This window comes from Pocillopora damicornis, chromosome 11 (genome assembly GCF_964200805.1).
Source record: "Pocillopora damicornis chromosome 11, jaPocDami1.2, whole genome shotgun sequence".
Lineage (NCBI taxonomy): Eukaryota > Metazoa > Cnidaria > Anthozoa > Scleractinia > Pocilloporidae > Pocillopora > Pocillopora damicornis.
In genome coordinates this window covers 8,552,912-8,565,728 of record NC_142680.1, presented here as the reverse complement: position 1 = coordinate 8,565,728, position 12,817 = coordinate 8,552,912, and the positions used below count along the sequence as shown (strand labels likewise).

The window sequence follows — 12,817 nt, the reverse complement described above, 5'->3', positions numbered from 1 at the left end:
GAAACAGTGGCATCTGTTTTGAAACAGAACAAAAGAAATTCGCGTAATTCTAGGATTCTTAAAATACCATCATAGCTTTAACCTTGTCGTTTTCCGCCAAAAAATGAGAAAAAAAAGGGAAAAAAAAAGAATTTTAAAAAAATTGAAAAAATAAGGTTAGTAAATAGTTTATTATGTGGCAATCGGACCAAAATCCCGACTGAGTAAGAACCAATCAGAACGTTCAGGTTTACCTCAGGAGTACCTTGCCATTTGATAAAACTACTATTTGACAAAGTGGAGTAAAATTGATTTTAAGATTTAAGTGAGAGAGAAGTAATATATGAGAATTGAACAATGAATGCTAAGAAAACGGGTCACTTACTTATAAAATTGCCAATGTACAGCTGGTACTCAGCTGTCTCGTTCCCAATGCCAAACCAGCTATACTCAGGGTGAACAGTTTTCACATTTTTTACTCCCAGATCTACTCGAAGCTTGTTTTTTGTCTTGTTTCTTGTGAGACGGTTTATCTTATCCAGTCCGAGCCAAAATTCACCGACCAAGTTACCGAAGCCATCTTTGTATTCATTCCAGGTGCGGTTAAAATCAACGGAGCCATCCATTCTCTTCTGGATCACTGTCTATCCCCCACCAGCTGTTGTATGGTCACAATATACATTGAAGGCGCCTAAACCATCTGGGTCGATTGTGTAAACACCGCTGATCCTTCGACCGGATTTGTACAGCTCAGCACAGTTTTTAGCTATTGAATATAAAATAAAAGATACTTGATGTTGTGGGAATGCTCTAAAACAGGGAGTTTGGTATGAATGTGCTCCTATCATCTGACGAAGTATCTGTCGTGGAGAGAAGACGACGGGACCTGGATTCTTTATATATCTTTTATTTTTAAAAAGCGCATCAAATCATAATACAAGAATTTGAAAAAAAGTCACCTTGGAAAAACTCGACAAATAACTGAATTCAAGAAAAGTTTGGAGCATTTAAAATTATTCGGTGGTCAATGTTTAGCATCACTGCAGCTTGAAAAGACAGTTGCTGAAGATAAGAGCTCCAAGCGTACAGGAAATTTCGTCATCCAAACTGGCAAAGTGATTCCTCAAGAAAGGAATCGAAATCGCCATGCATAAGACCACCGTTTTTCATGCTACACAATATTATGAAAAAGATAAAATGGAATAATCAGTTCAATTAGAAAAAAGAGTCTCACTTACATCTCACCAATGTTATGTTCTCCGTGAGAAGTTTAATCCCAAATCGAACTTGGGTCAGTTCCTTCATAATTTCTTCTAAGCAGACAGCAGTGTTCTTCTGGCAATCTATCGGCGCTGCACTGGTTGAAGGTATAATTTGATAATTTGCAAAAAGTGCCAAGAGCAGCAGAGCTGCACCTGAAGAGAAGAAGAAATTGTGCGAAGTGAAGTCATTCAAGCTATGATATTTAATATTCAGTGCCACGCACGTTACAGAATGAAATAAACAACCGACAGAACTTAACAAGGTATTGGTGCTTTCGATCGGGAAATGTCGATGTAGATGTTGAAATCCGGATTTTGCACAAAGTGAAATGCAAAAAATTGAGCGTTTGTAACAGTACGTTACGTTTGATAATACAGGGTGTACTTTTCGAAAGTTCTTGCTGTTTGCAAGCTTAAGAATTGCATACAAACTCCGTGGGTTAGAAATTAGGGTTAAATGATATAGATGTGCAAAACGTCCTATATTCGAGACGGTAAGCATTGGATCTAAGAACTGATTCAGCTTTCGACGAAAGTCTCTTTGAGATGCGATTGTTCATCAAAGAGGCAGCTTTCACATACCCGTTCCTTGTTGGATACCTCTTATTGTCATCCTTTTGGTGTTGCATGCGCTACCACCTAGAAACACTGCCAAAAAATGCATAATGGTGATTACACTCAACCTTCTGCTGAGTTATAAGAAACTGACAGAGTTGCGTGCGCACATTTTTTATGCATCAATGCCCCTTAAAGTTGAGGGAGTACTTCCGTTATCGCCAGACACAACTTTAATTGTATTAATCTTTTCGAGAATTTCCGTCGAGAGTGACTTGTTAAATTGATTACCGTTGCGGCCAATCCTTGGTAAGTTATGCCTAGAAAGTTCCAAATGCAGTTAAAATTGCACAAAATATACCTTATAGGATTTTACCGAAATGGTTCCACTCTTAAACGTAAGCAAGGGAAACTTTTGTTTTGTTGGAAGGATAATATACTTAACTGGATAACAATTTCGAGTTCGTGAGAATTGCGTGTAGCGTTCTGGCAGAATTTGTGATAGGTTTCGACTTCAGTGATGGGATTTGTGATTAAATGGTGAAAATGGCGTTAATCTTTCATCTACCGGAATAGGAGACGACAAATTATTAAGACTTCGGTTTCATGTAGTCTGGCCGAAGAGCCACGAAATAAGGTTAAATAAAGATTTTTAGAGGTGTCTTAAAGTACAATTTTTCATCACATTAGAGGCCTAAAAGTGATAACTTTCATTTTGTCAGTCGCACGAATAACTATGAATATTGACATGGAAATATTTTCTTTCTGATACAGTACCTTAATACAATTGGCAGGAGAGACACAGCTGTCTATTCAATCTATAATGACCCTAAGATCCTGGATGAAAAACGTTAGCAGGGGGAACTGACGTATTGTTTGAACAGACACCACTCTTCTGTGGAAATGAAAGTTGAGATTCATAACTGGATAGCAACAATTTTTTTGGCACGAACTTTGTATAATTAGAGGCAGAATTTGTGATACGTTTCAAACCAATTACAAATTAATTACTTTAACACCATGTCTTCCCCTATCTGCCATCGAGCAGATGCCATAAGATGCGAGAGATCTTCTCTTTGTTTCGAGAGAGTTTTCGTTCGGTGCGTTGTTTCAAAAGAACCCTCAATCCTCTCCATTTCATTATTACTTTTGAAAAAGCGAAAGCGCATATACCTTGTGACTGTATATAATGTTAGTGGCATACTAATATCACAGCAGATCAGGGCATAAAATGCAGCGGCCTAAGCAATCACATCATAAATCGATAAATTAATGTACAACATGTACCAATTAACTGTTTTATGTCAAAGTATTCAATGAGCTTGATTTTTCATCTGGGGATATCTTTCACTTGAGTCGTGGACGTAGGAAGAGAACATATTCTAAATAGTCGTGTTGTCTTCATTCAAGAAGGCTAAGGCGGAATAAGAATGGAAAGAAGATCAGGGATTACGATTAATGAAGGAGACAGCTCAACACGCACTTGCATCTGTATCTCAGTAGCTTCCTGATACTGTATCTCATACAGTATCCATCATGTTTTATCATGGCATCCGTTATTTAATGGTGACATTTTAGCTAATTAATCTTCAGAGCTGTGAAATAAAATAAAATTATGATTTTCCTGTTGACTAAAATGTCGAGCTTCGTGGTAGTTGCAGAGTACATCATTGACCTCCTAGTGCAAGTGCGTGAGTATTGCGTATGGTGAAGAGTAAGAATTTTAGACAAGTTATTAATGAGATTCAAGATTAAATGGTAAAAATGTCAGTTAATCCTCAGAGCTATTACTGTTTTTTTTCTCTTATTGGTTAGAATGTTAAGCTTAGTAATTGCATGGTACATCTCTGACCCCCATAAAAATATTTTCCCTCATCAGATGCATAAAGAGAAATAAAATTACTGCGCAAATCAGCTTGCATTGAGAAATTCTATCTAATACGTTTATTTCAATAATCAAGAGCGATAAAACTGAGCTATCCATTGATATTTGACACTTCAATAGTGCTTGATGGCACCGTTGTCGTCCTTATTCCATTCCTTGATCAGGCACTCCTAAATTCAGACCACACGTACAGACTATTTCAACCAAAATAGTTGCCTTCTTCTAACCTTCTTCAATCAATTTTATTATCCATTAATCAAATCATTATCTATTCCATACGGTTAGGATGCCTACAAATGTTAAAATCATTACGAATGTAAACTACATTCCTTGACTTTTCTTTGTCAGTCCATGATGAATATCAGAATTAGTTTTGTGAAGTTTATTACGAGTGTTTATTACAACTTCTAATTATTGCAATCGCCTCATTTGCTCTCATTTTCACTGAAGCCGTTATCATGATCTGTGTTATAGTATCGATCTTTCAAAGCATTGCATATACTACAGATATTTCTGGTGTGATATTTGAGGAACAGCACGTCGCTAATAATATGAAGTGTTCTCTGGTCTTCTCTGCTTTCAGAAGAGCTCGATGAGAACAGAATAGAATAATTAGAGTAACACGAGTAATATGATTTGAGTCACTGACGATATCTCAATACCATCAATCATTATGCACTACGCTGTGGCCACATGATCGAAGCTAAGTCCGGTCTTGAATGGATCAACTGGCCGGCAGTGAGAAATATTTAGCCAAATTTTCATAGATGTTCTTTAGAACTTCTTGAGACTATCAAAGTTAAGTGATGTCGAAGGATTCCAGAAACCACGTTTATTTCTTGAGTTTGCGAAATGTGCGACCTTGGATATTCTTTATTAGATCGCTTGAGATATATTGCACGCACATTAAGGTCACAAACATGATATTCAATGGCTCCGCCCAAGTTATGTAACAAGAAGTTCAATTTATTTCACGAGTTAAACTATTTGCACCTACTTTCGCAATCTTTCTAACTCAATAACATTCTTTGTTTTTTTTGGCTAAAGAACTCAAGTGGCTTATCACCTCCAAGTGTGGCGAGAGAACAAGCGGCTACTCCGTTTTCGTTCACTTAATGCCTGTCACAAAACATTTTTGTCTGGTTCAAAAATTTCTGACTGCCCGGGAAACTACTTAGGATCGAAAGGAAAATGTTCAAATAGTTTCGATACATTTTTTCACGCGTTTGGCTACAATACAAGGGATAATTAGAATATTTCTACTCTAGATTAAATAACACCTATTTTAGCGTACAATACTGTGAAACGCTATGATCGGTCAGCTGATACGTTGACCATCGTTTCATATCAGCAATGGACTTAAGTAAAATACCAGAAATTGTTGCTTTTGTCTTTCTTTTGGTTTTTTTTTTTTTTTTTTTTTTTTTTTTTTAACAACGGAAGAGAGAAACAGCCCCAAATCACTACAACGTAATTTACTTTAAAGTTTTCGGAGCGGTTCAAGTGATTCTTTCCGCTTTCCAAAGTCTGAAGACTGCATTTGACAAAACATCAGCTATTAATGAACGCGTTGAAACCACCGGACTCGGTGGACATCGACATTTCGGCGTCGGACAAAACCGATTATTATTATAAACATTAAAGAAACGTTATGAATTCAAACTAAGGCCAACTTTCAAAACAAAATCTTTTTTTTGTCATCATTTATCAGTGGAAGTGAGTTGATTATGTAAATTTCCCTCTTTATTATTGCTGCTAATCATTCACCTTGAAATCAGACAAAGATGCTCAAGAAATTGCCAGGATGAACAATGATTACAGAGCGGTTACTGTACCCGAAATAGCTTGTCTGCGGAAAAAAAAGATATCCACATTCAAATTTTGGCCACTGAAACGCATTGAAAATTTCTCTTGGGCAACTTTCATTACTTATCTTTTAAGTTTTACGAGTATTTTGGGGACTTTGATTATTTTTGTGAGTTCAAAAAAGTGTTTGTGGGTAGAGTAGAATCAGAGAAGAGTGGGCTGTTCTCTCTCTAAGTGCAAAACTGATAGGCCACTCAAATTTGTGGAGTGAATTACTGAATTAAGATCTTGGATGAGTTAGGAGCATGATGAAACAAAGAAAGAAAGCGCTAATCCGCTAAACTGATAAACCTAACGCAGCCATTGCATATGGCATTTGTGGTGTCGAAGAACGTGCCGGAATTCTAATTGCTTCATATGGAATGGAATGATCATTGATTGATGTGTACTTCCTCATACGATATTGTTACAACCCTCTGAGTTGTACCTGTCTTCTACATTATTGCTGACCCAAGATCTACAAGGTAAGTTATCTAAATTGAATATTATCACACTTGTGGTTTCAGCAAATGTGCGGGATTTCTGAGCACGCTATATATCGGAAATGTAATTATTACTGGTTGGTATGTCACTCAGCGTCAGATGTGATACTATTACAACCTACGGAGGTAAACCTGCATTATTCCTTATTGTTGACCCAAGAAATATTATGTATATTATTCACGTTATTTTAACTATTTTCTTATCGTGCAGTCTTGCACGCAGATAACAAAACTATGAGAGAACTGCTATTCCCCAGCTCTCATATTAGATTTATTTATTGTATTTAGGATTTTTTATTCCTTGATGACTCAATTTTGTAACATAGATAATGATAGCCATGTGAATCAAAGTGAGGGCAAGTGAAGATATCGTATAACTAGTATTTTCATAAAGCGGGATCACGCGAACAAATGTCGAAAGAATAACTTTGACAAACATCAAGTGAAAAGGTTTGGATTGCATACTATATCTGCTAATTTTGGGTTATAGATGGAATATATAATTATCTGCTCACTACCGACAACTTTGCAACTATTTGCTGTATTTAGTAAACTTTATTGTTTAAGAGTCACATGCCTTCAAAACCCCGTCGGGTCAGATAATTATTAAATGAATTAAAATCATCCGATTGCAGTGATACCGAGTAGGATGGACATATGTAACCCCTGAGATAGGTTTAAGATGGCACGATCACTCGAGTGAGTGATTAAAAGATAAAGGGACAGAATATCCGCTGCTTGACTGACTGAGCGATTGATTGGTTGATGAGACTGCCTAACGTCTGATTTTCAGTGGTCTCAAGTCTTAGCCCTGCGTTGCCAAAATAGGAGTATGTCTCGAAACAGTTGCATGGTAGTTTCTCCCAATTCAAGCATGTGTCGTGCAAAAAAAAAAAAAGAAAAAATTTCACTGCCCGAATGAGAGCATCCCTCTTTCAAATCACACTGTACATCTTTTGAGGCTGATTCTACGGCTATCGAGCCGTGGAGTGCCTGTGGACGCATCGAAGGCATATTTTGAGCAATTTGAACACGAATCCAAAGTGTGTTATCCATGTCTCAATGAATGCCGATCCATGTGTTTGTTGTTTGAAATCCGACTCCTTCGTCGCCATGATGCTATTTCAACGATGCTTAACGTTTCCTCTTCACCTCAATTGCCTATCAATACCCTGTTCTCCTTTTGAGATATCATAAGACAAGTTCATTATAATTTACTTCTTCGAAAGAAGTTGTCAAGAGAGGTTGTCAAGGTCACGCACGTACGCGCCATTGCATTAGCATTAATCACGCCGAGTAGAACTAATCGTGCAGGGATTGAAATGCGCTCTTCGTTGTTTGATTGCAAAAAAATTTTTGATTGCAGAAAAAAACAAAACAAAAAAAAAACAAACAAAATCAAAACTGAAACAAACAGGCAGACAAACAAAGAGGTGTTTATAAACCAAAAACAAAATATCCTATGCAGACTTGAAGATTAGTATTAGTGGCAACCATTATTTTTGCACACCCTCATAATGGGGGTTTGCGTTTTACATGGCAATTAAAGATCTCGCCAGTAAAAAAAGCGACAACTAATTATCAATAAGAAGTAAAGCTTCAGCTTCTCATTGGTTGATAAAGATTCAAAAGTTGTCCTAAGTTTGGAATGCACAACGTTTCTTTAATTTTACAATGATAGTAGGTTTTGCCCGACGCCAAAATGTCGATGTCTACTGTGAACGATGGTTTTGTCAAGTTCGTTAAAGGCTGATTTTGGTCAAATGGGCATGCTGTCTTCAGACTCTTGCGAGCGGTAAGGTCCGCTTGAAGCGCTCTCAAACGTATAAAGTCGTATACGTAGCGACAACCTCTGGCTGATTTTATCTTCCAAGCAAAAGATAAGAAAAAGGAAACAAAGAGTCTTCTATTTTATCTATGTGAACTTTAATCTTTCTACGCCAGTGACAGAATCTCTGGTATTTTGCTACAGTCCAGCAATGACTTGAAAGGTTGATCAACGTTTCAGCAGTCCGTTAAGGGCGTGCATGACCCAAAATAGCTTAGTGCCGTCTAGAAAGATGAATTCAGAAGGCTGTTTGGATTGTGGCCAAACTTGAAAAATGCACGAGATTATTTGGCCATTTTCATCTCGATTCAAAATAGTTTCCAGGGGCATCAGTATATTTTTTGAACCGGACAAAAATGTTTCGCGGTAAACACTGGGTAGGTAAACAAAAAAAAGAAAAGATTCTGTTTTCTCTTCACGTCTGGAGGGGATAAGCCACTTGAGTTCTTTGGTAAAGGCAATTATTAAATGATGTTTTTTGGTTGAGTTAGAAGCATCGCGAAATTAGAAAGAAATAGTTCTACCAGTTAAATAAATTCAACTTATCATAAATAACTTGGGCAGAGCCACTCAATATTGCGACTTTGGTTGGCCTTAATGCATGTGATATTTGAAGGAGGTTGTACAGCCCCTAGACGTTACTTGTCTAAATAAAGTATTGATTGAATTATCGATACAGTGATCTTATAAATGATACCCAGGCTCACACATATTTTATTCTAGACTAGAAAATCATCATTTTTTTAATCCTTTGAAAACACAGCGTATGTATTTGATACTCTCACTGAAAAGTTTGAAAAAACCTAGTGAAACTCTGCGAAACATTTCTGGCCGCAGCCTATTTAGCGCATCCAAGATCGTACTCGGCTCCGACCATGTAGCTGTAGGGTATTGATTACTGCAATGTAATTTTACATTGTCGAGGTTGAGTATTCTTTCCACCGCATTCGTTACTAATATTGAGACTGAGGTGATGAAAATGTTTCAACAGGTGTGCAGAGACTGAATCCTGGCGAATCTGGGCGGCGAGTGTTCGCTGCAAGCCCAATGAAGATATGGGCACTCATATATAACGTGGTAGTGAAAATGAGTTATTCTCTATCCATATCATCATGTACTTTATACATGGACTTCTAGTTCAGATATAAATGGTTAAGTTGCCGCACGCTTTGCCGAAAAGAAATCAAGTGATAGATTCATCGATAGATTGACAGCCTGACGGACTAAACGACTGACTGGTTGAAGCATGCGACTGCTCAGTCTCTGACTTTAGCGATGTAATGCATCTGCTCATAAATATGCCACAAAACAGCTGGAAAGTAATTATTTCCCCTACCAATGGAAACAATAAAATGAAATTTCTTTCGAAACAACTAAGCCTTAACGTGTGTAAAAGACAAAGATCGAAAAAGACCCAATGACATCTGCATAACAGATGAGAAAAGTCAGAAATATCTTTTTGGAGAATATGATGATTTTAACATCGGTAGGTACCACAACTGTGTGAGTGAGATAATGCGTGATTTGATGAGTAAATAAAATCTTATGAAAGTAATTTAGGGTTATATTCCTCACGGTACTGTACTGAGGTATGAATTTCAAGATTTTAAGCATGCGCACCGAGGATTCCTTGTGTGAAAGTTAGTTATTGAGAAAGAGCAACAATTTTGGTTTGAAGAATCTGCCTGATAAAGAAACGGAATTAGTATGTGAAGTGTGCCACCAAGCTAGTCTCGTGAAGTGTTAAATATTTGTGGATGAAACAGCTACATGGCTCCTGTTTATTATATATGATTAGATAAAATGTATCAGATTGAATTTAACAGTGCCACTTGATTTGCTCTTATAAATTAGTAGCTTTCCCTGATTACGTCCTACAATGGAAAGAGTAATCTTAAAATATATGTTGCAGAAGTGCGTTCGGCTAAAATCTGGCCATGACTGACCAACGGCTGGCTAAGACATTGAGCATCTAAGTTATCCTGACTTTCGATAAAATCAAAGCGTTAAGCTCTGTCTCAGGCGATAAGAATTTCTTCTGTTCCACTATTTGACAGAAAAAAGAGGTCTGTTTCTTGTCATTACTACATATTGTATATTTTTCCTTATCCGTGTAACTCCCATCTTAGCGAGCTATCTAAAACGCGGATAAAATCCTCTAGAAATAGTCAGTCCTGTTCCTTAACTGTCAAGTGAAAGATATCTCCGGACATGAGTTCATCACATACTCTGACCTCAGTAACTAATCATGTTAGTGATGTGATTGCATCGCTCTCTTACTGTCATTGTAGTTCAGTGAATTTAATTAAGTTTAATTGTGCGCGCTGATTGAATCGGTTTAACAATCAGTAGCCGTCCTTCTAACGTCACCAGATGACATTATATTTACTTTTTTTCGTTAGAGTAATTTGAGAGGAGCGAAATCAATCTGAAGTTAAGGCGAGAGAAGTGTTAGGTATTTGAATATAGCATAGTACTTTGCATTTCCAAGTTTAAAAGAAACTAAATTCTTCTTGAATGGTACACTCAGTGGTGGATAATTTTAGGAAGAAAAAGTTCTAAGATGGTAAAACGCGTAATCTTTCGTCTTATTTCGCGGAAGCGATGAAAAGAACCACCTGCTTTGTTTCCGATGTGGTAGCCTAAGAAGATTACTCACCGTATCCCTAAGCGTAAATCCTCTTTGATTAGGAGATATAAATTACACACTACTTCAGTTGGTGGTGTGACCTTAATTTCATTTGTCTTGAGCTTTGCTTACTCGCTTAATTTCAGATGACTTCCAAAAGCGAACGCCCTCACAATATTTCTGGATGTAATTTGATGCCACTAGAAAAGTAACCCTTAAAAACCAGGCAGAGCTTGTCGTCTTTAGTGAAGAGTTTGAAATCCATAAATAAATGATAACAAATGAGATTTCTTAAAATCAGCGAGAGTTGATAAGACCTTTAACCACTCCTGCTCATGCAATAACGTACTGCGTTAGAAGGAATATTCTTACATTGCAATATCACAGTGATTCATGCAACTAGCGAGAGGAAATAAATCATTTCTAAGCCAGCAAAAGTATTTTGCCATGACTACTATTATATATGAAATTGTTGGAAATATCTAATGATAAGTGGCCTGGTATAGTGGCATTTAAGGCTACATGAAACTACACCTTACTACATTATTTACAGTTTTTCGATATATAAAGGTTAATATATAACATGATTTCCAACGAAATCTATCACAGGATTCTGGATATCAGTGATTACACCACCTAAAAACTCGTTCGTGAAAATACGGCCCGTGCCTATCATCAGCATTTAGGTGAGTTTAATCCATAATTATATGATGAGAAATACGATTTTCAGCGTCAACTTTAATTAATGGGGCCATTTCATCGCTCCTTTCCTTTACAGTATCGTGATGTTTATAAGAAAATATAATTGCATTGCAACACTCACAGTTACTCATGGAACTGATGAAAACAAATCTGTCCCTTTTAGGCCTCTGATCTATTTTGTGACGAATTCTTCAAATGCTCAATAAGAGCATTTATCTTCATTTTAGTTTCGTGACTCTCGAGACTACTCGAAACTACGCTTTGATTGTTTACCATCACAGACTTCCGCAGCATATGGAAGATTAATGACATTTTCGGTATTTGATCACCAATCACTTAGTTGAGATATAAATATTTCCCGACCTCTGTCTCCACGCTATACATAGTTCTCATGACCTCGCACTTGTTTTCCTCAGAAGCGTGGTGTCTTTCTAACAAACTGTCAGTCTTCTCATCTAACATTTGAAGAAGGAAAGCATTATTTAAATATTTTCTGCGCAATTTTAACCGCATTTATGTCCTTTCTGGGCATGACTTACCAAAGACTAGCTAAAGCAATAAGCACTTTAACGGCACCTTGTGATGTTCATTCTCGATAAAATAAATACCATTGATTAGTGATGTCTTTATCGCGACGAGGAAAGTACTTGAATTTTACGACATTGGTGCATAAAAAACATACGAACGCACTTAAGTCAGGTTCTTAAAACATGGATAGTAAGTGTGAGTCTTACCAGTCTTTATGAAGTGCATATATCCTAAGAATTACACCAAACGATGTACATCAATAGAATTATAGTGTGAGGCACTTGAGAAGGAATTGGTATGTAACATCTGGCTGTTTGGTAAACGAGTTGCAGCGTATAGAAACTTTCCCATAACCAGTGCTCAGAGCTAATTCATTTTTTTTTTCAAATATAGACCCTATCGCGAAACGTTTCATCCTTTTTAAAAGCTGCAGCTTTTCGATTTGGAAAGGCTGAGAGTTGTACCAACTATTAACCTATGGGGTTTGTAAGCAACGCATAATCATGGAAACAGGAAGAACCTCCGAAAAATCCAATCTATATAATCACTTCTGCATGGAGCAGAAGTCCAACTCCGAACGTTTCAGAATATTGCGATGATGATTCAGAATAAAGAATAAACAGTTCGTCAGATACAGTTGACCTTTTACGCTCGAGGTACCATACAATGTCTTTTTTCCAAGTTCAGTAGAATTTCCATTTCTAAACTCAGTCGGCTGGGTCAATCGTTTGCTTGAAAAGATTATTTTAAAATGAGCGATTTTGGTCAGTTTTTTTAATTCGTCGTCCAACGTACCGAATTTCGTTCGGTCTAAAATTTAAAACCATTTTTTTTAGTTCTTCATTCTCCATTTTTTAATTAGAAGAGTATTTCCCTTCATGTTGCTACCAAAAGTATGGTCATGCCTACGGCCCTGAAATCGATCGTTGCATTAACGACAAAGTGTGATTTCTTGTTTGGGATTGGTTTGGTGTAGTCAAATCTGAGGATTATCTTCTGCTATTTCATTGACACAAACGGGCGTCAACCGCTTTCTTCTTTTGTCTTTGGTTAAAACATGAAGTCTGAAGAGAACGAGGGAATAGTGCTATAATAATTCAA

At 37.0% G+C, this 12,817-nt stretch overlaps 1 protein-coding gene across 1 annotated transcript in view; it reads right to left on the bottom strand.

Annotated features, from left to right (window-relative positions):
* LOC113667855 (angiopoietin-related protein 7) overlaps positions 1–1,479 on the bottom strand; it is a 2,648-nt gene extending 1,169 nt beyond the window's left edge. The window contains exons 1-3 of the mRNA XM_027183718.2: positions 1,218–1,479; positions 365–745; positions 1–13 (exon numbers count right to left, since the gene is read on the bottom strand). The exon at positions 1–13 is cut by the window's left edge and continues 1,169 nt beyond it. Coding sequence (XP_027039519.2) covers positions 1–13; positions 365–605 — 254 coding nt within the window. The 5' untranslated portion in view covers positions 606–745; positions 1,218–1,479. The remainder of the gene's footprint in view (positions 14–364; positions 746–1,217) is intronic.
* Between the last annotated feature and the right edge of the window lie 11,338 nt (positions 1,480–12,817).